Source organism: Pongo pygmaeus, chromosome 9 (assembly GCF_028885625.2).
Source record: "Pongo pygmaeus isolate AG05252 chromosome 9, NHGRI_mPonPyg2-v2.0_pri, whole genome shotgun sequence".
In the NCBI taxonomy this organism is placed as follows: domain Eukaryota; kingdom Metazoa; phylum Chordata; class Mammalia; order Primates; family Hominidae; genus Pongo; species Pongo pygmaeus.
This window is the reverse complement of record NC_072382.2, coordinates 78,155,080-78,182,676: the sequence shown is the minus strand read 5'-3', so window position 1 is coordinate 78,182,676 and position 27,597 is coordinate 78,155,080. Positions and strand designations below refer to the sequence as shown.

General features: G+C 50.4%; 2 protein-coding genes and 1 non-coding gene across 10 annotated transcripts in view; 2 read left to right on the top strand and 1 right to left on the bottom strand.

The window, feature by feature from the left end:
* Window positions 1-11,923, top strand: part of GDPD4 (glycerophosphodiester phosphodiesterase domain containing 4) — an 88,717-nt gene extending 76,794 nt beyond the window's left edge. For 3 of the 4 annotated variants that reach the window (XM_054437819.1, XM_054437821.1, XM_054437820.1), the window contains exon 16: window positions 11,092-11,570. In XM_054437819.1, the coding sequence (XP_054293794.1) occupies window positions 11,092-11,453 (362 nt within the window). In that variant the 3' untranslated portion in view covers window positions 11,454-11,570. Of the gene's footprint in view, window positions 1-11,091 lie in introns of all 4 variants that reach the window. The other variant, XM_054437818.1, reaches the window with a different exon arrangement.
* LOC129009166 (U6atac minor spliceosomal RNA) lies at window positions 6,665-6,790 on the top strand. Its single transcript, XR_008492700.1, has one exon. It is a non-coding gene; the product is annotated as a U6atac minor spliceosomal RNA (small nuclear RNA).
* Window positions 11,924-13,112: 1,189 nt separating the features above from the next.
* MYO7A (myosin VIIA) overlaps window positions 13,113-27,597 on the bottom strand; it is an 88,690-nt gene continuing 74,205 nt past the window's right edge. For 2 of the 5 annotated variants that reach the window (XM_054437814.2, XM_054437816.2), the window contains exons 36-49: window positions 26,691-26,881; window positions 25,904-26,028; window positions 25,111-25,268; window positions 24,097-24,250; window positions 22,709-22,864; window positions 22,124-22,229; window positions 20,932-21,045; window positions 19,821-19,908; window positions 19,535-19,641; window positions 17,003-17,188; window positions 16,404-16,520; window positions 15,308-15,391; window positions 14,364-14,483; window positions 13,113-13,747 (exon numbers count right to left, since the gene is read on the bottom strand). In XM_054437814.2, the coding sequence (XP_054293789.1) occupies window positions 13,658-13,747; window positions 14,364-14,483; window positions 15,308-15,391; window positions 16,404-16,520; window positions 17,003-17,188; window positions 19,535-19,641; window positions 19,821-19,908; window positions 20,932-21,045; window positions 22,124-22,229; window positions 22,709-22,864; window positions 24,097-24,250; window positions 25,111-25,268; window positions 25,904-26,028; window positions 26,691-26,881 (1,796 nt within the window). In that variant the 3' untranslated portion in view covers window positions 13,113-13,657. Of the gene's footprint in view, window positions 13,748-14,363; window positions 14,484-15,307; window positions 15,392-16,403; window positions 16,521-17,002; window positions 17,189-19,534; window positions 19,677-19,820; window positions 19,909-20,931; window positions 21,046-22,123; window positions 22,230-22,708; window positions 22,865-24,096; window positions 24,251-25,110; window positions 25,269-25,903; window positions 26,029-26,690; window positions 26,882-27,597 lie in introns of those variants that run through there. The other 3 variants (XM_054437817.1, XR_008492268.1, XR_008492269.1) reach the window with 3 other exon arrangements.

The window sequence follows — 27,597 nt, the reverse complement described above, 5'->3', positions numbered from 1 at the left end:
AACCTTGAACTCCTGGGCTCAAACAATCCTCCTGCCTTAGCCTCCGTAGTATCTGGGACCACAGGCGCAAACCATTATGACTGGCTAATTTGAAAAAAAAAAAAAAAAAAGGTAGCGATGACATCTCACTATGTTGCCCAGGCTGATCTCAAACTCCTGACCTCAAGCAGTCCGCTTGCCTTGGCCTCCTAAAGCACTGGAATTACAGATATGAGTTACCCTGCCCAGCCTATATTAGTTTTTTATTGCCCTATTTTAAAAAATTACTTCAAACCTAGCAGCTTAACACTACGCAAATGTATTATCTCACAGACATGGGTTAGACAGTTCCTTTACTTAGTCTTTACAGGGTATCAATTGGGGCTACAATCTTATTTGAGGTTTATGGGCCTCTTCCAGGCTCACTGCTTGTTAGCAGAATTAAGTTCCTCATAGTTGTAGAAGTGAAGTCATCTCTGTTTTCTCAATGGCCGTTAGCAGGGTTTTGGTCTGAGCTCCTAGAGGTGACCCTCAAGTCCTACCCACATGGTCCTCACAACATGGCAGCTTACTTCTTCAAAGCCAACAACAGAATCTCTCTCCAGTGTGCTCTGATGAAGTCTATATAATGTAATGTAAATCATTGGAGTAATTATCCCAGAACCTTTGTCATATAGCATAACCTAATCAAGAGAGGTAACTATCCTGAGGTCTGTTCCAAGATGACTGAATAGAAACAGCTCCGGTCTGCAGCTCCCAGCATGATTGACGCAGAAGACGGGTGATTTCTGCATTTCCAACTGAGGTACCTGGTTCATCTCACTGGGACCGGTTGGACAATGGGTGCAGCCCATGGAGGGCAAGCAGAAGCAGGGTGGGACATCACCTCACCTGGGAAACGCAAGGGGTTGGGGGATTTCCCTTTCTTAGTCGAGGGAAGCCGTGACAGACTGTACCAGGAAAATCGAGACACTCCAGCCTTAATACTGCACTTTTCCAATGGTCTTAGCAAACAGCACACCAGGAGATTATATCCCTGCCTGGTTCAGCAGGTCCCACGCCCACAGAGCCTTGCTCACCACTAGCGCAGCAGTCCAGATGGAAAACTGCAAGGCCACAGCCTGGCTGGGGGAGGGGCGTCTGCCATTGCTGAGGCTTGAGTAGGTAAACAAAGCAGCCAGGAAGCTCAAATTAGGTGGAGCCCACCGCAGCTCAAGGAGGCCCCTGCCTCTGTAGACTCCACCTCTGGGGGCAGGGCATAGCTGAAAAAAAGGCAGCAGAAACTTCTGCAGACTTAAACGTCCCTGTCTGACAGCTCTGAAGAGAGTAGTGGTTCTCCCAGCACGGTGTTTGAGCTCTGAGAACGGACAGACTGCCTCCTCAAGTGGGTCCCTGACCCCCGTGTATCCTAACTGGGAGACACGGCCCAGTAGAGGCCAACTGACAGGTCATACAGCCAGGTGCCCCTCTGAGACGAAGCTTCCAGAGTAAGAATCAGGCAGCAATAGTTGCTGTTCTGCAGCCTCTGCTGGTGATACCCAGGCAAACAGGATCTGGAGTGGACCTCCAGCAAACTCCCCCAATAGACCTGCAGCTGAGGGACCTGACTGTTAGAAGGAAAACTAACAAACAGAAAGGAATAGCATCAACAGAAAGGACATCCATAACCAAAACCCCATCTGTAGATCACCATCATCAAAGACCAAGGGTAGATAAAACCACAAAGATGGGGAGAAACCAGAGTGCCTCTTCTCCAAAGGATTGCAGCTCCTTGCCAGCAACGGAACAAAGCTGGATGGAGAATGACTTTGACAAGCTGACAGAAGTAGGCTTCAGAAGGTCGGTAATAACAAACTTCTCCAAGCTAAAGGAGGATGTTCGAACCCATTGCAAGGAAGCTAAAAACCTTGAAAAAAGATTAGACAAATGGCTAACTAGAATAAACAGTGTAGAGAAGACCTTAAATGACCTGATGGAGCTGAAAACCATGGCACGAGAACTACGTGATGAATGCACAAGCTTCAGTAGCTGATTCGATCAAGTGGAAGAAAAGGGTATCAGTGATTGAAGACCAAATTAATGAAGTGAGAAGGGAAGTAAAGAGTAAAAAGAAACGAACAAAGCCTCCAAGAAATATGGGACTATGTGAAAAGACCAAATCTACATTTGATTGGTGTACCTGAAAGTGACAGGGAGAATGGAACCAAGTTAGAAAACACTTTTCAGGATATTATCCAGGAGAACTTCCCCAACCTAGCAAGGCAGGCCAACATTCAAATTCAGGAAATACAGAGAACACCACAAAGGTACTCCTCAAGAAGAGCAACCCCAGGACATATAATCGTCAGATTCACAAAGGTTGAAATGAAGGAAAAAATGTTAAGGGCAGCCAGAGGGAAAGGTCGATTACCCACAAAGGGAAGCCCATCAGACTAACAGCTGATCTCTTGGCAGAAACTCTACAAGTCAGAGAGAGTGAGGGCCAATATTCAACATTCTTAAAGAATTTTCAACCCAGAATTTCATATCCAGCCAAACTAAGCTTCATAAGTGAAAGAGAAATAAAATCCTTTACAGACAAGCAAATGCTGAGAGATTTTGTCACCACCAGGCCTGACTTACAAGAGCTCCTGAAGGAAGCACTAAACATGGAAAGGAACAACCAGTACCAGCCACTGCAAAAACATGCCAAACTGTAAAGACCATTGAAGCTAGGAAGAAACTGCATCAACTAACAAGCAAAATAACCAGCTAACATCATAATGACAGCATTAAATTCACACATAAGAATATTAACCTTAAATGTAAATGGGCTAAATGCTCCAATTAAAAGACACAGACTGGCAAATTGGATAGAGTCAAGACCCATCAGTGTGCTGTATTCAGGAGACCCATCTCATGTGGAGAGACACACATAGGCTCAAAATAAAGGGATGGAGGAAGATCTGCCAAGCAAATGGAAAGCAAAAAAGCAGGGGTTGCAATCCTACTCTCTGATAAAACAGACTTTAAACCAACAAAGATCAAAAGAGACAAAGAAGGCCATTACATAATGGTAAAGGGATCAATTCAACAAGAAGAGCTAACTATCCTAAATATATATGCACCCAATACAGGAGCACCCAGATTCATAAAGCAAGTCCTTAGAGACCTACAAAGAGACTCCCACACAATAATAGTGGGAGACTTTAACAACCCACTGTCAATATTAGATCAACAAGACGGAAGGTTAACAAGGATATCCAGGACTTAAACTCAGCTCTGCACCCAGCGGACCTAATAGACATCTACAGAACTGTCCACCCCACATCAACAGAATATACCTTCTTCTCAGCACCACATTGCACTCATTCCAAAATTCACCACATAGTTGGAAGTAGAGCACTCCACAGCAAATGTAAAAGAACGGAAATCACAACAAACTGTCTCTCAGACCACAGTGCAATCAAATTAGATCTCAGGATTAAGAAACTCACTCAAAACTGCACAGCTACATGGAAACTGAACAACCTGCTCCTGAATGACTGCTGGGTAAATAACGAAATGAAGGCAGAAATAAAGATGGTCTTTGAAACCAATGAGAACAAAGACACAACGTACCAGAATCTCTGGGACACATGTAAAGGAGGGTGTAGAGGGAAATTTATAGCACTAGGTGCCCACAAGGGAAAGCAGGAAAGATCTAAAATTGACACTGTAATATCACAATTAAAATAACTAGAGAAGCAAGAGCAAACAAATTTAATAGCTAGCAGAAGGCAAGAAATAACTATCTCCTTCAGTTCTGCTCTGATCTTAGAGACACAAAAAAACCCTTCAATCCAGGAGCTGGTTTTTTGAAAAGATAAAATTGATAGACCACTAGCAAGAATAATAAAGAAGAATCAAATAGACACAATAAAAAATGCTAAAGGGGATATCACCACTGATCCCACAGAAATACAAACTACCATCAGAGAATACTATAAACTCTCCACACAAATAAACTAGAAAATCTAGAAGAAATGGATAAATTCCTGGACACCCTCCCAAGACTAAACCAGGGAAGATCACCCTCCCAAAACTAAAGTGAGAAAGGTCGGGTTACCCACCCGAATTCAGAAGTTGAATCCCTGAATAGACCAATAACAGGGTCTGAAATTGAGGCAATAATTAAGAGCCTACCAACCAAAAAAAGTCCAGGACCAGACGGATTCACAGCTGAATTCTACCAGAGATACAAAGAGGAGCTGGTACCATTTCTTCTGAAACTTTTCCAATCAATAGAAAAAGAGGGAATCCTCCCTAACTCATTTTATGAGGCCAGCAGCATCCTGATACCAAAGCCTGGCAGAGACACAACAAAAAAAGAGAATTTTAGACCAATATCCATGATGAACATTGATGTGAAAATCCTCAATAAAATACTGGCAAACCGAATCCAGCAGCACATCAAAAAGCTTATCTACCAAGATCAAGTTGGCTTCATCCCTGGGATGCAAGGCTGGTTCAACATATGCAAATGAAAAAATGTAATCCATCACATAAACAGAACCAATGACAAAAACCACATGATTATCTCAATAGATGCAGAAAAGGCCTTTGACAAAATTCAACAGCCCTTCATGCTAAAAACTCTCAATAAACTAGCTATTGATGGAATGTATCTCAAAATAAGAGCTATTTATGACAAACCAACAGCCAATATACTGAATGGGTAAAAACTGGAAGCATTCCCTTTGAAAACTGGCACAAGACAGGGATGCCCTCTCTCACCACTCCTATTCAACATAGTGTTGGAAGTTCTGGCCAGGGCAATCAGGCAAGAGAAAGAAATAAAGGGTATTCAATTAGGAAGACAGGAAGTCAAATTGTCCCTCTTTGCAGATGACATGATTGTATATTTAGAAAACCCCATCGTCTCAGCCCAAAGTCTCCTTAAGCTGATCAGCAACTTCAGCAAAGTCTCAGGATACAAAATCACCCCATAGTCTCAGCCCAAAATCTCCTTAAGCTGATAAGCAATTTCAGCAAAATCTCAGGATACAAAATCAATGTGCAAAAATCACAAGCATTCCTGTACACCAATAACAGACAAACAGCCAAATCATGAGTGAACTCCCATTCACAATTGCTACAAAGAGAATAAAATACTTAGGAATCCAACTTACAAGGCATTGCCAAGACAATCCTAAGCAAAAAGAACAAAGCTGGAGGCATCATGCTACCTGACTTAAAACTATACTACAAGGCTACAGTAACCAAAACAGCATGGTACTGGTACCAAAACAGAGATATAGACCAATGGAACAGAACAGAGCCCTCAGAAATAACACCACACATCTATAACCATCTGATCTTTGACAAACCTGAGAAAAACAAGAAATGGGGAAAGGATTCCCTATTTAATAAATGGTGCTGGGAAAACTGGCTAGCCATATGTAGAAAGCTGAAACTGGATCTCTTCCTTACTCCTTATACAAAAATTAATTCAAGATGGAGTAAAGACTTAAATGTTAGACCTAAAACCATAAAATCCCTAGAAGAAAACCTAGGCAATACCATTCAGGACATAGGCATGGGCAAAGACTTCATGACTAAAACACCAAAAGCAATGGCAACAAAAGCCAAAATAGACAAATGGGATCTAATTAAAGAGCTTCTGCACAGCAAAAGAAACTGCCATCAGAGTGAACAGCCAGCCTACAGAATGGGAGAAAATTTTTGCAATCTACCCATCTGACAAAGGGCTAACACCTGGAATCTACAAAGAACTTAAACAAATTTACAAGAACAACCCCATCAAAAAGTGGGCAAAGGATATGAACAGACACTTGTCAAAAGAAGACATTTATGCAGCCAACAGACACATGAAAAAATGCTCATCATCACTGGCCATCAGAGAAATGCAAAACAAAACCACAATGAGATACCATCTCACACCAGTTAGAATGGCAATCATTAAAAAGTCAGGAAACAACAGGTGCTGGAGAAGATGTGGAGAAAGGAACACTTTTACACTGTTGGTAGGAGTGTAAACTAGTTCAACCATTGTGGAAGACAGTGTGGCGATTCCTCAAGGATCTAGAAATACCATTTGACCCAGTGATCCCATTACTGGGTATATACCCAAAGGATTATAAATCATGTTACTATAAAGACACATGCACATGTATGTTTATTGCAGCACTATTCACAATAGCAAAGACTTGGAACCAACCCAAATGTCCATCAGTGATAGACTGGATTAAGAAAATGTGGCACATATACACCATGGAATATTATGCAGCCACAAAAAAGGATGAGTTCATGTCCTTTGTAGGGACATGGATGAAGCTGGAAACCATCATTCTGAGCAAACTATCACAAGGACAGAAAACCAAACACCACATGTTCTCACTCATAGGAGGGAATTGAACAATGAGAACACTTGGACACAGGGCAGGGAACATCACACACCACAGCCTGTCGTGGGGTGGAGGTATGGGGGAGGGATAGCATTAGGAGAAATACCTAATGTAAATGACGAGTTGATGGGTGCAGCAAACCAACATGGCACATGTATACATATGTAACAAACCTGTACATTGTGCACATGTACCCTAGAACTTAAAGTATAATAATAAAAGAGCGGTAACTATCCTATGATAACCCCAAAGATTCACAGCCTCTGGCATATATCCCTTAGATCAGAAAAATATATCAGGTGTTGTATGAAAGGAGAGAAGGTTAGCACTCCCCTTGACAAGGATGGAAGAGGCCCTCGGGCCTGACAACACGCATACGGTTAAGGCATTGCCACCTACTTCGTGGCATCTAACCATCGTTTTCTGCAATAAAAAATGATAAAGGGGATATCACCACCGATCCCACAGAAATACAAACTACCATCAGAGAATATTACAAACACCTCTATGCAAATAAACTAGAAAATCTAGAAGAAATGGATAAATTCCTCAACACATACACCCTCCCAAGACTAAACCAGGAAGAAGTTGAATCTCTGAATAGACCAATAACAGGAGCTGAAATTGTGGCAATAATCAATAGCTTACCAACCAAAAAAAGTCCAGGTCCAGATGGATTCACAGCCGAATTCTACCAGAGGTACAAGGAGGAGCTGGTACCATTCCTTCTGAAACTATTCCAATCAATAGAAAAAGAGGGAATCCTCCCTAACTCATTTTATGAGGCCAGCATCATCCTGATACCAAAGCCTGGCAGAGACACAACAAAAAAAGAGAATTTTAGACCAATATCCTTGATGAACATTGATGCAAAAATCCTCAATAAAATACTGGCAAACAGAATCCAGCAGCACATCAAAAAGCTTATCCACCATGATCAAGTGGGCTTCATCCCTGGGATGCAAGGCTGGTTCAATATATGCAAATCAATAAATGTAATCCAGCATATAAACAGAACCAAAGACAAAAACCACATGATTATCTCAATAGATGCAGAAAAGGCCTTTGACAAAATTCAACAACCCTTCATGCTAAAAACTCTCAATAAATTAGGAATTGATGGGACGTATCTCAAAATAATAAGAGCTATTTATGACAAACCCACAGCCAATATCATACTGAATGGGCAAAAACTGGAAGCATTCCCTTTGAAAACTGGCACAAGACAGGGATGCCCTCTCTCACCACTTCTATTCAACATAGTGTTGGAAGTTCTGGCCAGGGCAATTAGGCAGGAGAAGGAAATCAAGGGTATTCAATTAGGAAAAGAGGAAGTCAAATTGTCCCTGTTTGCAGATGACATGATAGTATATCTAGAAAACCCCATTGTCTCAGCCCAAAATCTCCTTAAGCTGATAAGCAACTTCAGCAAAGTCTCAGGATACAAAATCAATGTGCAAAAATCACAAGCATTCTTATACATCAATAACAGACAAACAGAGAGCCAAATCATGAGTGAACTCCCATTCACAATTGCTTCAAAGAGAATAAAATACCTAGGAATCCAACTTACAAGGGATGTGAAAGACCTCTTCAAGGAGAACTACAAACCACTGTTCAAGGAAATAAAACAGGATACAAACAAATGGAAGAACATTCCATGCTCATGGGTAGGAAGAATCAATATCATGAAAATGGCCATCCTTCCCAAGGTAATTTACAGATTCAATGCCATCCCCATCAAGCTACCAATGACTTTCTTCACAGAATTGGAAAAAACTACTTTAAAGTTCATATGGAACCAAAAAAGAGCCCACATCACCAAGTCAATCCTAAGCCAAAAGAACAAAGCTGGAGGCATCACACTACCTGACTTCAAACTATACTACAAGGCTACAGTAACCAAAACAGCATGGTACTGGTACCAAAACAGAGATATAGATCAATGGAACAGAACAGAGCCCTCAGAAATAATGCCACATATCTACAACTATCTGATCTTTGACAAACCTGACAAAAACAAGAAATGGGGAAAGGATTCCCTATTTAATAAATGGTGCTGGGAAAACTGGCTAGCCATATGTAGAAAGCTGAAACTGGATCCCTTCCTTACACCTTATACAAAAATCAATTCAAGATGGATTAAAGACTTAAATGTTAGACCTAAAACCATAAAAACCCTAGAAGAAAACCTAGGTATTACCATTCAGGACATAGGCATGGGCAAGGACTTCATGTCTAAAACACCAAAAGCAATGGCAACAAAAGCCAAAATTGACAAATGGGATCTAATTAAACTCAAGAGCTTCTGCACAGCAAAAGAAACTACCATCAGAGTGAACAGGCAGCCTACAAAATGGGAGAAAATTTTCGCAACCTACTCATCTGACAAAGGGCTAATATCCAGAATCTACAATGAACTCCAACAAATTTACAAGAAAAAAACAAACAGCCCCATCAAAAAGTGGGCAAAGGACATGAACAGACACTTCTCAAAAGAAGACATTTATGCAGCCAAAAAACACATGAAAAAATGCTCACCATCACTGGCCATCAGAGAAATGCAAATCAAAACCACAATGAGATACCATCTCACACCAGTTAGAATGGCAATCATTAAAAAGTCAGGAAACAACAGGTGCTGGAGAGGATGTGGAGAAATAGGAACACTTTTACCCTGTTGGTGGGACTGTAAACTAGTTCAACCCTTGTGGAAGTCAGTGTGGCGATTCCTCAAGGATCTAGAACTAGAAATTCCATTCGACCCAGCCATCCCATTACTGGGTATATACCCAAAGGACTATAAATCATGCTGCTATAAAGACACATGCACACGTATGTTTATTGCGGCATTATTCACAATAGCAAAGACTTGGAACCAACCCAAATGTCCAACAATGATAGACTGGATTAAGAAAATGTGGCACATATACACCATGGAATACTATGCAGCCATAAAAAATGATGAGTTCACGTCCTTTGTAGGGACATGGATGAAATTGGAAATCATCATTCTCAGTAAACTATCGCAAGAACAAAAAACCAAACACCGCATATTCTCACTCATAGGTGGGAATTGAACAATGAGAACACATGGACACAGGAAGGGGAACATCACACTCTGGGGACTGTTGTGGGGTGGGGGGAGGGGGGGAGGGGGGGAGGGATAGCATTGGGAGATATACCTAATGCTAGATGACGAGTTGGTGGGTGCAGCGCACCAGCATGGCACATGTATACATATGTAACTTACCTGCACATTGTGCACATGTACCATAAAACCTAAAGTATAATAATAATAATAATAATAATAAAAAAATGTAGTATATATACGTCATAGAATACTGCTCAGCCATAAAAAATAATGAAATCATGTATTTTGCATCAACTTGGATGGAACTGGAGACCCTTATTCTAAGTGAAGTATCTCAGGAATGAAAAACCAAATACCACATATTCTTACTTATAAGTGGGAACTGAGCTGTGGGTACACAAAGGCATACAGAGTTGTATGATGAACATTGGAGACTCAGAAAAGGGGAGGCCAGGAGGAGGGTGAGGTATGAAAAACTACCTATTGGGTACAAGGTACACCACTTGGATGATGAGTATGCTAAAATCCCATGGTGCACCACTATACAATTCATCCATGTAACCAAAAACCACTTGTACTCTAACAGCTATTAAATTGAAAACTTAATTTTATAATAAAATAAAATGAAAAAAAAAAAAAAAGAAAAATATATCAGAAAAAATAGACTTTAATCAAAAAAGCCTTCACAAGGGAAGGCATATGATTGATCACTAAAAACTACAAAACTTTAGTGAGAGAAAGAATACCCAAATAAATGGAGCAATCATGTTCATGAATTAGAAAACTTATAAAGATATTGTCATGGAATTGCTCTAAAAATTCCATTCAAATCCAATAAAAATTCCCTTTCTCCTATAAAGCTGACAAAAAAAAAAATGGAAGCTCATGTTTGTAGCTGTTTCTTCCAGATTGAAATTACACTCAGGTTAAAAAAAAAGCTTTGAATATTTATAACAACTAAAACTTTTAAAAATTAAAGTAATAAAAATAAAAGGTAAATTAAGCAGAAAACAAAACCTGAGTTCTGGGCTTCTTTGGATTCTCACACTCTTCTAGATTTTGGCCATGCAATTTCTCTGTATATTGTAAACGCATAGATAATTTTAAGATGTTTTCTCGTTTTTGTATATCATCCAGTTTTTAATTTGTCTTTGGTAGAAGGATTGGTCTTGATCTCCTAGCTCCATTATTAGAAGTATCTACCATCTAATTTTTTCTGTTGGACAGAAATTATTTATTGAGCATTTACTGTGTGACAAACACTTCTGAGCACTGTATATGTAGTGGCAAGCAAGACAAAGTCTCTGCCCTTTAAAAAGCCCTCATTTTTCTAAACTAATTTAATGGCTGTGGAATACATGAACTTGAAGCAAATGTCAGTCTCTGCTTTCTGAGGACTTCCATGGTGAGCTGGAGCCTCATGCAGTAGACTCTTAAGCCCCAGCCCCAGGCTGAATTGGAGGACCATAATAAAGTGTGCACAAAGCCTGAGGTAGAGGGGAGAGCTTGGAGGAAAGAACCTGAAAGGGTAAGGGAGTGGCTAACATTTAAGAGATAACTTGAATTTCACACATGACTGACAGAGAGTGGAGAAGTGACATTTGAGGAATCTGTGTCTTTTCTATCCCACAGATACTCAGAGTGGAATTGAGAATGAGGAAGATTTGCACATAGCCATGAAACCTCCTGCCCGAGTTGTGGAAGGTCCTTGGACGCTAGCAGCCCTCCACCCGGCTTTACCCAAGAGTGGAAAGCAACACCAAGGCCATTTCAATGTTGCAGCACCATCCAAGAAACCACTACCTATCAAGAATGCTGTCACACCTTTGAAGCCTGGCAAGCATGAGATTCAATCACCAATGCCCACCACGATCTTTGAACTCACCCAAGCACCCACCAGGCAGGCTACAAGTGAGGCTACCTTTCAAACTACATTGCCCACCCTGAAGGTGGATAAGCCAACCATGCCCTCCATAGAGGTCCCCTATCCTTAAATAAGAGACCTCTAAGAGATCCCCATGGCTGAATACTCCAAATAATCCTGTGTCACAATATATTCCACTGCATCTGACATAGCCTTCTGTGTTTCCAAAGAAGAATTAGCCACATCTGCCCTGCTTCTTCCTCATCCTCTCTCTGCCTAAGGGTGGTGATGGTGGGGAGTGGTTGATAAAGGCACACAGAAGGGCCGTTGAGGCTCTCAGGGGAACCATTCTGCTCTCGCTATCAAGAATGCATCTCAAGGGGCTAGGCAAGGGGAAAACTCGTGTGTGGTCTTGGAACTGGTTGCTGTCAAGTTTATCTCATCCTAATACCTCCATAATATTCTCTGCTAAAGGAGTGACTGTGCATACTCTCAGGAAGCCAGAGGTAGTGGTCTATTCTTTGGACCCCTCGTGATCAACCAGGGTGATGGGGGATGGGGGGCAATAGTGATGCCATCTGAGTGATCTCATTCTCTGGGCCACAGACTGAGAGGGGCATGGGTCAGGGACAAAGATCTCATCCCCACCCCACATTAACTGCTCTATGGTGCAGTGGGCTACTTCCTGATAGGTTGTGGTTTATTGATTCCCCAGTAAGAGGGTGGACACAATCCATGCACATTCAAGAGCTTTTGACCTTGAGGGGAAACCAGAGCTTAGAACAAGTATCTGGAGCCCCTTCTATCTGGCAGCCCAAAGTTAGAAGCAGTGAGTTGAGCTCTTCCCACTTATACATCCTTTCTGGACCTGAGCCTCCTCTTCTTTATGATGATGGTGGTATAAGGCAGACTACCACAGCACCTTCCTTCTGGCTCAGATTTCTCCTGGGCTACCTGTGGAGCTGTGTCCTCTAACAGCCACGTTACCATCCCAGAAAGCAGGGCTCTCTGGTTTGAGGCCTCCATTTACACACACCAGTCAGTCCTACACTAACAGCTAAGGAGATCAGGAATAGCCCTCCTTGTGGGGTAGACAGGCACATAGATGCTGATGACCCAGACACTGTAGTGTATGAAAAGCAGCGGGACCTGGCTCTGCTGAAGTATGGGACCTCGAGGGCAGATCACAAACCCTCCCCGCAAGAGGACTCTCCACTATCAATCACTTCTCTAGGTGCTCATCCCAGCCACAGCCTGAGGATGCCCCACCCCTGTCACACCTTCCCTGTCTGAAGCCCCCATCCGCAGCCCTACTCCAGTCATGGCCAAACCTGGTTGTCCCATGCTGGTCACAAAGTAACATTTTACTGGCACCCACTGGACATGAAGATTTAACCCAAGGTAGCATCGTTCTTGGGGTTCTTGGACATGTCTTGATGAACCAAGATGTTTCCGGCAGGTGCAAGGGCCGCTGTGGCTCCACTGGCCCTAGTTACAGCCCAGAAGCTGATTCCTCCTCTAGACCCCCAGCTCATGCACACTTGGGTCCTCACCTCCCAGCCTGATGTCCAGCACTTCCTCCCAACCCACCCCAATCTCAGTTGGTCCCTTTAAGCCACTTAAAGCACATCTTGAGCTCAAGCTCCCCAACCCCCAAACCCAGACCAGCTTGGCCCCAGCAGGTAAAGACCAAAGAAGTTATGTATAGGCTGCTCCCCTGCAAGGCCCTGTCCTGACCCCACATGCCCTGCCCTTCCACTTCCCCTCCCTGAGCAAAGACACTGTCGGGCCAGAGAATGAAACATGCTTTATGCCCTGAGGTGATCAGGGGAGACTTGAGCAGGGGCCCAGCATTCACACTGCAATATAGAAAAGTAGTCTGTCTCCCTCATCCCACCTGCAGATCCAGTCCCTTCGGTTTTAGAGTATTCAATGCCCATTTGGTTTGGTTGTTCAAAGTATGGAGAGCTAGATTGTCCTCTTGATTCCTCTATCCCAGTGGTACACAGAAAGTCAAAGGAAGTTGCACGGTGGGGCTGGTCTGAAACAGACACATCTAAGGATCACAGGCTCTCACAACCGGGAAGGCCACAGCAAGCTAGGACTAGACCAACCCAGGTGCCAGAGGGGTGGATAGAGGGAAGTTCTGCATCCCAGAGAGATGCCTCACTGGAAGAACATCAGAGGCCCAGTTGGTATGGTCAGTGGTGGCTGGCCAGCCCAGCCTCGCTGCTGGGATGGCGTAAGTCTTCCCCAGCTGCAGGGGTAGCTAATGGGCCTGAGCCCACTGCTGCCTCGAGAGCAGGCATGGAACCAGCACCTCCCCCAGACTGTTCACTTGCCGCTCCTGGAGCCGCGCTGTTTGCTCATGGCTGTGAGCATCTGGCTAATGTAGGAAGTCAGGAGGTCATCCATCTTGTAGCCCTGGAAGCAGGGGTGAGAAGATAAGCGAGCACACGGTGGGACGGGGCCAGCCACTCAGACCATAGCACAGCTCCCAGGAATCTGCAATAGGCAGAACCCAGGACAAACGCAAATCTCTCCTACTCAGGGCTTATCTCCCATCTGCACAGTTGAAGGGTTGAATTCATCCAGCCAGATGGTTAAGGTTCTACACTGTTATGACCCCACATTAAGCCCCTAGCTTGTGGGTCCCTCAAGTCATGGATCCCTCCCTCCAGGAGTGACCCTACTGGCTCTCAGTTGAGCTATGCCTTGGAAGTTTGAGCTTGGTCCAGGAGGTCTCATTGTTAATGGTTCCACTATTGAACTCAGTGGGGCTAAAGGGCTGTCACCGTGGGCTCAATCCCCAGATACTGAAGGCACTCAAACAACAGTTGTTGAACAAGGGGTCTGTTCCTCAGCCCCAGATTAAGTCCGTTCCCCAGACCTAAGCTGAGCCTCAAACTGACCTGACCTTGGCCCTAGCATGACCCTTGCCCATGACCCCAGGCCCAGCCACACACTACTGTGTTTGTTCCAAGCCCTGGGAGGCTGACTAAGCTGCAGGCAAGACAGGCCCAGCAGGATGCACCCTCACCAGTGACGTCTCGCAGAGTAGTTTGCTCCCGCGCACCAAGTTCCCGATGGTGATGTGGAAGTAGGTGTTGCCGCTGCTCCAGTTGGAGATCTTGGTGAAGGGGTGAGTGGTGAGGATATCCTGGGAGAGCAGAAAGGGCATGGAGAGGCACAGCCTGGGCCCTGTGGCCTCACTTGCCCACACATGCCCTCACAGAAGGCTTCAGGCCCTCAGAGGAGCCCATGGCTGGAGGGAAAAGCCAGCTCTGCCATCCAGCTGCGGTGGGAAGCAGGTGCCTCCCCCTCCACACCTTGGTTTGGACACCCAGGAAGTCTAGGAGGCTGTTGGGTACTTGGGGCCAGAACTCGGAAATTGGGACACCTGAGGGAACTGACACCGTGGCCTGAATGAGATGGTCCAGGGAGAGTTTGAGGAGGGAGCCAAGAAGACGACAGGGCAGAGCCTTGGGAAACACGGTGTACAGGAGCAGGCACAAAAGGGTCTGGGAAGGAATGACCAAGACACAGAGGAGAGCCAGGAATGCGTGATGGATGAAGCCAATGGAAAGATGGTGGTCACGAGCCCTCTTCACCACCTGTCCAGTCGGACCCTCTGGGTGTGCAGCTGGGCTGCTCTGGCCCAGAAACAAAGACGCACGGTCACCCCTGCACAGCCAGCCCCATGACCCGCATGGGCAGAGCATCCAGTGATACTTAAAGGCCAAGTACTATAGGGAGTTCAGATTCCATAGGAAGGAGTTTGTTAGTAACTTCAAGAGGGCAATTTTGGTGGAGCAAGCGTTGGGTAAAGTCCCAGCAAACACTGACAGCTTTTGAAGCCACGTGATGGGTGGATGAGTCTGGAGATAGACGGTGGCTAGGAGGGCTTGTGGGGTTCGTTCTGGGACTGTGTCCGAGGTTCAGGCAGAGAAGCCCGCCCCCACTCACCGCCTTATCCCTGCTCACCTTTGTTTTGGGATCGATGAGGCTGACCCCATACTTGTTGATGGCAATTAGGAGGATCTCAGGGAAGTTTGGCTCCGTAGTTTGCTAGAAAAAAAGATGAGAAGGCATCAGATGGGGGCCCAGAGCAAGAAAAGCATTTGGGGACAGGAATGAAGCCTGGCCCCAGCTGGGATAAAGTCAGCCTCTCCTGTTGCCTATGTGGTACTGACGGCCCTGCCATGACCTATGGCCTCCGCCTCTGCTGGGCCCTCAGTGCTGCCCCACATCCCTTCCTGGGTCCCCCAGGCCATCCTCTGCTTTGTCCTCCCTCTCAGCCCAAGGGCCTCCCATCTTTAAAAAGCCTCCTGGACCCTGCACCTGCCTCCAGCTACCTACCTGTTCTCCTCGCACAGCCGAGCTTCTCAAAAGGCCTCCCATCCTAGCTGTGTGACAAGACCATACCTGTCCTCTCACACCAGCCTCCTCACCATACTCCTGCCTCTGTCGTGCCCCTCAGACCCCTCCTCCACCCGCAGCCTGAGAGGCTTTCTGGCCATGTCACCTGTGTTCAAAACCCTCCAAGGCAGGCCACCCCTGCAGGAAATCCAGCCTCTCACCTGCTTGCCAAGCTGCTGCTCTCCACAGCCCACTCTCGCCTCCTGCCCTCACTACTTGGATTTCCTTCCCAGACCTCAGTTCTCACGCCTCCAAGCCTTTGTCTATGTGGGACCCCTGCCAGGAGCACTCTTTCCAGGGTCTCCCTGAAAAGCTCAGATATCACCTCCTGTAGGAGGCCTCCTCACACCCGGAGAGCCTCCCGAGCTCTGCCACCTGGGCGAGGGCTCCCCAGTGTCAGAACATTGGCCATCCTCCATTACCCCAGCCTGTTTACATGTCTGCCTCCACTGCCAGGCTGAGCTTCTGGTCCCTCTGTCCCCAGGACTTAGCCCAGCTAAGACGCTAAGCTGGGACAAGGCTGAGGGTGCTGCCCTCCTTTCCTCACCAGGGCAGGTGTCCAAGGCTATGGCTCTTTCCCACAGTCCCAGGGAGGAGTCTCTGTGCTTTCTCAATGCCCTGTTCCCCTCCTCCTCTGCTCTGAGAAGCCCACATGGTGTACCTTCACCTCGAAGAAGGCTGAGCCAAAGGTGGGCCACTTGAAGATGAGCTTCAGGAAGGCCAGCTTGGCCTCCTCCTTGGATTTCCCTGCGTGCTTGTTGAAGTAGGCGACGATGGACTATGGGGACAGGGCGGTCAGGGCTGGGCTCAGTCCTGGGACAGGCCTGCTCAGGGCAGGCCAGCTCAGAGCTCAGAGTCCTCCCCACACCACCCTTGCCCACTCCAGCCCCGTCTGCACCCTCAGGGCCAGGACTAGGACAGCAGACCTGGGGACTGTGAAGGGCTCTCCCCATATTTCAGCTAATGGACTCCTGACCTCCCTTCTCACCCCCAGGCAGGCAGACCAAAGGGTATCAAGGACAAGCAGGTCACCATGGTAACCAGGACAGGATAAATGACTGCCAAGTGGCCACTGAGTCCTTGGCATGGAGGACTGAAGGATAAGGCAGGCGGAGGAACAAGGGTGGGCGGCCTCATCAAGTACAGGAACCACAAGACGCACCTCCCTGGGCTGCTGGCCAGCGTCTGCCCCCTTGGCCCCTGGGGTGCCCCGAGGCCCATTCAGGGCCCCACCATTCCCGCTGCCCACCCCATGCTCACCCGCTTCCAGTCATCAGGTGAGACCTGCCGGATAAGGTCCTGGGGCACCAGCTCCCGCAGCAGCTTGGGGATGCTGGGGAAGTAGGACTTGTCCTCCTCGAACTTGACCCTGTAGATCAGCGCCCCTAGCTGCAGCACCTCCTCCCGCGTGCACTTGTGGTAGCCTCGGAGATACTTGGGCAATTCCTGCCAGAGACAGAGCAGGTCACAGGCGTGCAGGGACCTGGCAGAAGTGGGCTCCTTTCCCACCACACCAAGACCCCCAATGCCGGGGTCTACCACCTTACCCCGCACGTGGGCCCACCCACCTCTCCAGCCTCAGCTGACACTGCTCCCCCAAGGGAGATGGCACAGGACAGGGACAGAGCAAGTCTGCCTGCACAGACTCAGCAGTTGGCACTTGGAGCGCATGGCCATGTCTGTTACCTCATTTCCCCCCCATAACAGTCCAGTGAGATGAGCACCCCATTTCAAGATGAAGAAACTCAGAGTGACCAGCTGGCAACCCTGAGACTGTTCCATACCCCTCACCTCCTGGGCCCATCCTCCTTTAGAAGAGCCTCTCAGTCTGGCCTCCTTGCATTGGGTTCTCTTGAGACCAGCTGCTTTCAGCAGCAGTAGCAGAGGCCCTCCCACCCCCTTGAATTTCCAGACCCAAAACGAGAGGAACTTAGGCTGGGGAATGGGCCCAGAGCAGAGATGAAGCCTCTGAAGGGCTGGCGCTGCCCACAGACTCCTAGAGCCTTATGATCATCTTATCCACAATTTGAAGGGTAGAGAAACTGAGGCTGGCCTGAGGACACATTGTCAATCAGAGACCTGAGTCAATCATTATCCATCCCACCCACCCATCCATGTGGTTATGGGTCTATCTACCTACACATCTACCTCCATCCATCTCCCTATCTGTCCATCCGTCTACCCACCCATCCACCCATTCACCTACCTAACTCACCAATTCACTCACCAATATCCACCCATCAATTCACTCAGCATTCATCCTCCCATCTATATGTTCACTGAGTCACCAGGTTGCCTATTCACCCATCCATCAATCCAACAAGTATGCATTGAACATGTATGAGCCAGGCCCTTTAAGCAACAATGCCTACCCTCCCTACTCCCACGGAACTTGTAGTCTCAGGGCAAGGACAGACATTAAAAATCATACTGACAGATATATAATGACAGCCTTCGAAGGAATTGTTCACAGTGCTGTAAGAGAACATAACAACGTGACCTAATCTGGGCTTGAGGACAGGGCAGACTTCCTTTAAGATGGCTGATTGACATCCAAAAGTTCAGTAGATGAGGGAAGGAACTGAGGGAAGAGCATCCCAACATTACAAAGGCCCCGTGGCACACTTGAGAAGTGGAAACAATCCAGCTGAGCCAAAGGAGAGCCAGGTACAAGGCAAGGCAGCAGGAGCAGTTAGTGGCACCACCAGGCAGGGCCACGGTCAGGACGGGGGTTATGCCCTAAGAGCAAGGGGAATCCACTGGGGGAATCTGGAAAGCAGGATGACCACCCTGTGGAGAAAGGATTGAAAGGACCAAAATGGATGAGGAGAACAGGGAGAAGGTCACTGCCTCCATTCTGGATCAGAGATGATGGTAGACTGACCCAGGTTGGGAAGGTGGTGATGGAGAGACGTGGGGGATTTTAGAGATATCCAGGAGGTACAGTCATCAGGTAAGAGATCTGGGATGTGGGACAGGAGGAGCAGATGTCAAGGCTGACTCTGGGAGAACTGGTAGTCCAGGGGCCATGCACTCTGTGGGCAGCATGGGGTGGGTGGGGAGGGGCATGAGGAAAGGCAGATCCCAGGTTTGGATGAGGGCAGTCCTTCTCACTCCCAGGCCAGTGTCCTCTCTGCCACAGCAGCCACCGTCCCTGCCTCCTCTGCCCTTCCCAGCATCTTGGTTTTTCTCCCACAGAATGGTAAGCAGGCTGAGCCCAGAAAAGAGCATGAACCTGCAGTCATGAAGACCTGGAATCAAACCCCAGTTCCATCAGCTGTGTGATCCTAATCACAGCACGTGGCCTCTCTGAGTCTGTTTGTCCCTCTGTCAAATGGGGACAACATGCCTGCTTCTTGGGGTTAGTTGGGAGGACAGAATGAGAGAAGAGTGCCAGACGCATAATAGAGGTTCAACATGCAAGCTTCCCTCCCGGCTTCCTGCAGGTGCCTGTGCTAGAAAACGTTTGCACAGAGGCCTTGGAATTACTGAGTTACAACAGCAGAATCTCGAAGTCAGAGGATAGCCCTGCACTGAAGGAGGGGCCTGAACAGGTAGGGATCGGAAGCTCAGAGGAGGAACTGTCAAGCCCCTAAGAGCTGAAGAGTCAGAAGATACAAAGATCAGGGGTTGGGTCGTCCCTTGGGGTTCCAGTGGTCTTGGCAGGAATCCCTTCGAGGCCAGGCTGGTACGGGCCCCACACGTGGCAAGGTCAGTGGGTCTCTGCTTTCAGGGCCAAAGTACAGCAACGCTAGCTGTGCATGAAGGCAACTAGAGTGCAGAGGTGCCCACCTGGTAATAGTGGAAGATGGAATCGGCCATGGGGTCCTTCCCTGGCACCGTGGTGGTCCACAGCTTCTTCATGAAGAACACCTGGTAGGTGAGTGAGGGCACAATTCCTGCAGCACAGGGCAGTCGGTCACCCAGAGGGTCCCTGCACAGAGGAGTGCTCACGTCCTGAGCCCAGCCCCAGAGGAGGCCCTCACTCAGGCCCGCCTAGGTGGGCCTCACAGCACGGCCCTGAGCCCACACCTCCCTGCTCTGGGCCTCAGATGATCCCAGGACCCGGCCTCATTACCGTCCTTGATGGGCCGAGCTTTCTTTATCCAGTCTGTCAAGTGTCGAACAAAGTCAAAGAAGAAGTCATTCTCAGGCACACTGATGACCTGGGGACAGCGCCATCGAAGCACAGTCAGTTTAAGCAACACTGCATTTTCTGACCTTCCCACCTAAGGCCTGTCTGGCAGCTCCTTCTCAGGGAAGACTCCACTCCCAGCCGGAAGGGGTTTGTGTGTCAGCCCCACCCTGCCCCATGTGCCTGCTGAGTGTCCCCAGAAGAGCCCACTTCTTGCCGGGAGTGACGGTCATTCCATTCAGTGCCTGGGACACTGAACGCTGCCTTAGACTCAAGGGAAACTGGCCAAGAATGCGGCCCAGCCCCTGGCTTGGACATTCTCTGGCATCCATGTCCAGCTCCTCCTGCAGCTCTGGGCTCCCCTGGGTCTAGGACCTCATCGGGGTCACCTCTGGGTCCCAGTGTCTGGCACAGAGACAGTCATGAAGTGAGGAGACAGACACAGATGCACACAGAGTCATCAGCAGGCAACAGGATGGGGCACCTAACTCGGTCAGGGAGGCCTTCCCGTAGAGGGGTCTTTAGCTAGGCCTGGAAGACTTCCAGGGACAGAGGTACTGGGGCAAGCGTGATGTGAGATGGTGGCAGGGGCATGAGCTTTAGAGTCAGACCCACCTGGAGCTCAGTCCCTGCTGTGTGACCTTGGACAAGTTACCTAACCTCTCTGAGCCTTAGTTATGTGATCTATCAAGTGGGGATGATCACACCTTATTTCAAGGGTTAATTTGCCCCAGCATGGCAATTAAGGGCCAGTCAAAGCAAATCAGGAAAGAACATGTGCGTTGGGGCAGGGTGAGGGTCTGGTGTTTTTAGAACACAGAGCACCTGGGCACATGCTCCTAAGAGAGTTTGAGCCATGTGCTGTGCCTCAGAAGAGAGAGAGCTGGGGGCAGCCACTCCATGTAAGGGGAGGCTGCAGGGATGGAAGAAGATGGCCAGATGCCAACGCCCTCTTCCCCTCTCTCCCCCAGTTCCTCTCTTTTCCCTCTGCTGTCCATAAGTTCTTATGGCCCCAGCAAATCTCCCACCTTGGCGAAGGTGGTGAAGGACCCACCTTGTCTGCAATTTTGACAAAGAGGCTGAATCCCTCTGAGGACTTGAGGAGCAGCCTGGTGGCGATGTTCTGGCAGAAGTCCTTGGCCTTGGTGCTGGACTCCACTTCGAAGGCCTGGGAGGGGCGGTGAGCACTGGGCTTCTGCAGGGCCTTTCCCGGGACCTGGTCCTCCCGGGCCCGTCTGGCTATGCCTCCTATACTGAGCCCCCTCCCGTGCCAAACACCCTCCTGTGGGCCCAGAGTTGGGCATGGCATTTAACAAAAGGAAAGGGTTACTCCTGTCTGGGTCTTCCCAGGTCTCCTCCTCCCGACCCTCCAAGCAGAAGGTGGCCTTGGCGTCCAGAGTCCTGGGCCAGGATGTACAAGCCTGAGTGACAGTGAGGGGTCCAGGGAGCACAGCAGGATGACTGGAAGGGTGATTGGAAGGAGGAGACTTGAGGTAGAGGAAAAGCAAACCCAAAAGTGGAGGGGAAAGCAGCCCAGACAGATGGGAGGGTTTGAGCATCTGGGGAAGTTTAATGGCAGGAGGAGAGATGTCTGGAGGGACAGGAAGGGATTTGAGGAAGTCTTTGATCCTTGCAAATGAAATCCTGTCATGGCATTTCTGAGTCTCCAGCCTCAGGCAAGTTTCATAAATGACTCTTCAAATGAAAAGCTTATCTGAATGAGACACTGTGTTGAGACAGGCAGGGGCTGGGGACCATGAGGGGCAGCATGACTACAGGCATGACAGACATGACCTTTGGCAGACAGGACCTGGATAGAGGGAACCTTGACCACCTCAGGTGGGGAGGGAGGAAGGGGTGTCGAGGTTCTGCCTGCAGGAAAGTGGGCTCAGTCGACAGGGGAGGCCTGGACCTGGGGGTCAGTTGGGCCCTACATCAGGGAGGTGCAAAGCCAGTTCAGAGGGAGAAGCGCTTTTCTCCAAGGCAAGTCCTCCTCAGAGACAGGGAGTGAGGGGCGCCCTTCTGAAGGAAGCTGCTCCAGGAAGCAGGGGTTGGATCAGGAACCAAGGGCCCCTGACCTGGGGAGTCGATGGCCTTCGTCCTGAGCCCCGACTCCACTACAAGGCAGGAGGACGAGGCGGCAAATGACAAGTGATGGGAGAGAGGCTTAAGGCCACCTTTGGTGTCCACCCAGGAAGCCTGGCCCCGTCCTGGGCACTGTAGACCTAGAAGCCGGTGACCCTCACCTCGTCGGTGTCATCAGGGAAGTAGACCTTGTGGAAAATCTGGGTGGTCTTGTGCTGGATGGCCTCTACCTCCACCAGGTGCGGAGGGTACTTCCGAGACCCGTTTCTGAAAAGGCGGCAGGGGCAGCAGGGGGCAGGTGCATGGGACTGTGGAGACCAGGGGACCGGGACACTTGGAAGCAGATAACCCCAGTTCTGATCCCCGCCTGCCACTTCCTATGATGTGACTGGCCACTGAGTCTCCCAGAGCCTTGAGCGCCTCATCTGTAAAATGGGACGATGGGTGTGGAGAGGCCCAGCAAAGTGAAGAACACAAGTGCCCTTGGAGAGTATGAAGTGGGCCTGGGTGTCTGTGCCCACCCGATAGCCTGGGAGCTCTGGGCTGAGCACTCCCGAGCAGCCGGACTCTCCAGCTGCATCCTGAGCAGCTGCAAGATCCGCACCTCCGTCTAGCTGGCAGTTGAGGTACCCCAGGGGTGGGCCCAACTGCTATGTGGTCCTTATCCCCAAGGGGCTCATCCCACAAGCCCGGTGTGGCCAGGAGCCCGCCCCCGTGTCTGCCCCTGCCCCTGGCGGCCGCTGTACCTCAGGGCTTTCTGGAGCCGTTGCAGGCAGTCGATGGCGAGTGGGCAGTGCTTTCGGGACTGCAGGAAGCGCTGCACGTGGGGCAGGAGGATGTTGCTGGGTGGGAAGAGGCCCGTGCACAGCCAGAGCAGCTCCCAACCCCGCTCCTCGCTGTACCTGCCGGAGGAGGCGCGGGCTCCAGCAGGGGCAGCTGCCATCGGGAGTCACAGGACCTGTGCACCCCCGGGTGAGGGGGCCACGTACCCCTCAGCTGCTCATCACAGCAGCACCATCCCTCCTGACCCTTACCCTATCTCAGGACCCCTCACCCTACCTACAGACCCCTCTCCCTGACAGCCAGATGCAACTAGTGCTACCCAAAGTGTGCCTGGCCCACCGCGCCAGGCCACACACTGCTACCGGTCCACGTGGAGATAAGGGGCTTATGCCACAATGAAAAGCCACCGGGTTGCCATGCACTCTGCTTCAGCTGAGGCTTTTTGTTTGTTTCCATAGCAAGACTTTCCCCATGAAGGAAGCAGTGTGATTTATATTTTGGCAGAAGCTCTTTAATTCACCTATACTTTGAGTAGCAACGAGTTAGACCAGTCCCACCCCAGGCTCCTTCAGCCACCACTCTGAGCTTCTTGGGCCTGACAGTGGGAAGTTTAGAGGGCTTCTAGGAGGAGGTGGCATTTGAACTAGGCTTTGAAGGATGAAGCAAATTACGGCATGCAGAGAAGGGGCTGAAAAGTTTTCCTGGCTGTGGGCACAGTATGTACAAAGGTTTGGCACTGTCAAAAGAGCTGATGTGTAGTTTGAGGATGGATTTGTGGAAGAGATGTAGAGGGTGACACAGCTGGGGAGGAAGGCAGGGGGCTGGGTGTAAGGAGAGAGGGTGGAGCTTCTCTCAGACTCTGAGAGGAGCCTGTGCCTGACTTTCTACTCCTGCCTCGGGCTGTCCCAGTGGGAGGAGAAGGTGGCACACTTTGGGCATTGGGCCCAACACTCAAATCCATGAGAGTTTTCAGCCAGCGCTTCCAGCTGACAGCCGGCCCAGCCTGCACCAGGGAGGGGACACTTGACTGAGCTGGACCTGCAGGCAGACAGCAGGGTCTAGGCAGGGAAGGGGCATCCAGACGAGACTCCAGCCAAACGTTAGGAGGAGCTGGGGCTGTTACCCTTAGAGGACAGACTCAAAGGAAGACAGCCACCACCTCCTAGTTCCTGCTAGGCCCTCCTTGGGCCTTGGGGCCAAGCTAGGATGTGAGGGGGCCCATGAGCAGCTCCCGGCTCTGTGTAAGGAAGGACTGCATCCAGGCACAGCCAGCAGCTGCCTCAGGAGGGCAAGAGCTGCCCGTCACAGCAGGTAAGGTCTGCCCCTCATCCTCCCATCGTGCCTGGCTCACCTGATGTGGTTGTCGGTCAGCTGCTTCAGGATCTGCACATATGCCTCGTCCTTCAGGGGCTCCGCTTTCAGGGGACCTTCAAAGATCTGGTCGGTGAGCTCGTTGACGGAGCGTGTCCTCTTGGACGGGTAGTCGCCCATGTACTTGAGCACAGGTGGGGACTGTCAAGGAAGGGCTTGTGCCGAATAGAGGGAGCACTGGCCTGGGGTCCGGAGGCCCCACTCCCTACAGGGCCTGCATCACCTGAAGCTGCGACCCTGGGCCCTCAGGCTGTGCACTCACAAAATGGGCGTGATCTGCCCCACCCTCTCTCAGCTTCCTCACAGCCACCAGCCCCACATCCCAAGCCCTCACAGCAGCTGGGATGGACTTCCCAGATGGCGAATCTGACCATGCCACCCCCTGCCCAGTGGTTCACCCTGGCCTTAGGACACGGCCCAAGCTTCCTCACAGGGCTCGGGAACCCTGCCTAAGCCCAGTCTTCCCATCCTGTCTGTGCTGAAGCCCCGGAGCCCTGGAACAGCCCCTGCTCTGTGTGCCTCGGGGCCTTGCTGCTGCTCCCTCTCTCTGGAACACTCCCCCCTCCCTCCCCTTTGCCTGGCTAAGTCCTACTTAGCCTTCAGGGCTCAGCCTAGATAACACTTCCTCCAGGAAGTCCTCCTTGCCCCCTCCAGGTCACATGGGTCAGGTCACAGTGCTGCCTGGTCCCATCTCAGCACTGATCTGGATGTGTGTATGGTCCCATGAGGCCAGGGGCTGGGCTGGTCCCTGCTCTACCTGCATGCCTGGTCCAGCACAAGGCACCAAATCCACCTGGCACCCAAATGACAGGGTCAGAGAAGACAGTGGGTGAGGCAGCCCCTTGCATATCAAAAGGTGCAAGGGAGGGGGTACTCCATCAACCCTCCCCACGCATGCCCGGGTCGCAGCAGGCCCTCAGGAGGAAGGCAGTATGCAGACGAAGGCCCTGCCCGGTCCCCGGCTCCCCTGGGTGCAGCCCAGTGGCACGGATATCAATGAAGGCCAGGCAGGCCTCCTGCGAGAGCTCCTCACTGCCCAGGAGCTTCTTGAGCAGCGCCTGCTTGAGCGGTTCCCGCGTGTGGCTCCACAGCCGGTCCTTGCCTCGGGCCTTGGACACCATGACGCGGCTCAGCGTGTGCTTGGGTGGGGGCCTGCCACAGCACAGGGACCGTCAGCAATGCCCCATCACTGGCAACCCGGGGAGAAACCCCCAGGTTGTGAGACCCCCACCCCCACCCATCCCTGTGCCCAGAGGCTGAGGGTGGGCACCAGGCCCTGCTCTTCCCTGCCCTGCATGTGACCTGAGGCGAGTCACTGGCAGTCACCGGGCCTTCCTTTCTCAGCTGTGAAACCCCAGCGGCGAGAACACCGCGGGCTGTGCCCCAGCCTCCCCCACCACCCTGCGCCCCCTTTAGAGCTCAGTGCACACCGCTCCATCAGGAAGCTTCTCACTGCCCCCTAACCCCCGCCCCAAAAGCATCCTTATCACAGTGCTGGGCACGCAGAATCCCAGCTGCCTGCTTCCAGCCCGCATCCCCACCAGGACTCAGTCTCGAATGTCCAGCCTGGGGTGGGGTGGGGTGCAGTGACATCTCTTGAAGGAAGATAAGATGAGACACATAGGACGGGTCATCTTGGCAGACAGAAACAGCCCTCCAGCTCCCTCTGACCCAGGCCCTGCTCACAGGTGGGGGCTTCACAAAGCAGCCCCAGCACACGACCAGACGGTAGCGGAAGCCTGCAGCTCCTAGCCCTGTGGCTCCCAACCTTCCCCAGGAGGCATCACCTGAAGTAGTCATAGGAGAACTCCTCCAGCGTGTAGGGCTTGGCACGCACCTCGGGCTCCGCCGTTCGCAGCTGCAAGAGCCGGACAACGTCCTGCCTCTGGTCGGGAGTCATGGTGACCAGGGCCTAGGGGCCAAGAGACAGGGGGCTCAGGTCAGCTCTCCACCTGCGGCCACCAGGATCAACATGGTATACCCTGGAGCCTTCTGGACTCTGGGAGACTCTTCAGGGGGATGGACCCCATGCCCCATTCTGACCCTGGGAGCCCCGTTCCTCCTTGGGGTCTCTGAGGTCCCTACTGCCTCCTTTGTGCTGAGCTCAGGGCCCTTCCCCGGGTGTCTAATCAGGTTGGGTCAGTCAGACAGCCTGGACGAGGCAGGGGGACATGGTGTGAGAGCTGCCTCGTCCACTGAGCCTGGCTTAGGAGCCACTGGGGAAGCTGGGCTGTGAGTCCTCAGAGCTGCTCTCAAGGGGGCTCCAGAAGAAGCAGGGCCCCCTTCCCAGCTGTGCTCCCGCTGCCTATTCATACAGTGTGGGTGATACATCTCTCTCCAGTCCCCACCCCCGGCCCCACCCTTTGGCAGTTCCTCATCTGATGCCATTTCTAGGCCCCTCCCCACCTGGCACAGGTTTGAGCGCTGCCCCAACTTTAAATGTGTGGTCCCATAAGATCCCAAGATCATCTTCACAGATGCACTAGACCATTAACCAATTGTACAGCTGTGGGAAGTAGACAAAGAGGGGTCTAATGGCACCTCCCACCCATCTGCCACCCCCAGGCCACATACCACAATCTCCCGCGGTGGCATGGTGACAGTGGGCATGACGTACACACAGTCGGTGGGGAAGTCCCCACGCTGCTTGGTCCTCTCATTGATGCCGTTGGCCCAGCCCAAGTTCATGACCTGTTCGCCCGTGTCGTGGTCCAGGATGATGAGGTCTCCCTTGGCAAAGCTGAGGAAGCCTGACTCCTCGCCCGCTGTAGAGCAGAGGTGAGTGGGACCACGGGGGCAGAGACAGGCCGAGTTGGAACATCTTCCCACAGAAGAACTGAGGTGTTATCACTCGTGTCTGCCCACCTGCCACTCTGCCTCCACCTTGTCACAACTCTCCATAGAGAGACCATCACTAGAGTGGGCTACTCTCCTGCTCAAAAGCCTTCCACGGCTCCTCATTGCCCTTGGGAAGGAAGCCCCACACTCCTAGGCCTGTTGTGAGCAGGCCTCCCGGACTCCTTCCACCTTGCCTCTCCTCCCTCACTGTGCCTGTTCCCAGCCAAACCAAGCTGTTTGCAGTTCCCTGGACAGGCCAGCTTTCTCCCGCCTCTGTGCTGGCATCATGCTCAGCTCTCTGCCCCCTGCGCTCTGCTCACACGGGCTTCCTCCCTGGACCCCAGTCTGCATGGGGCCTCTCCTCTGGGCTTCCCTGCTCACTGCACTGTCACAGGCCTGTCACTGTCTGCTTCCCACCAGCCTCCCCACTGAGGACAGGGTGGGGTCCATTTCATCTTTGTCTTTCCCACACTTCGCCAGGGCCTCGGTGGCCTCAGGCAGAGTAGTTGTTACTGCTGTTATCACTTGAAGATGGTGGGTCTTTTGAGAACACTGAGGAGGACCCTGATCTAACTTGGAGAGCTGACAGGAGATGAGTATTGAAGAGCCAGAAGAACAGAGGGAGAGGAGGTTCCCCACAGGC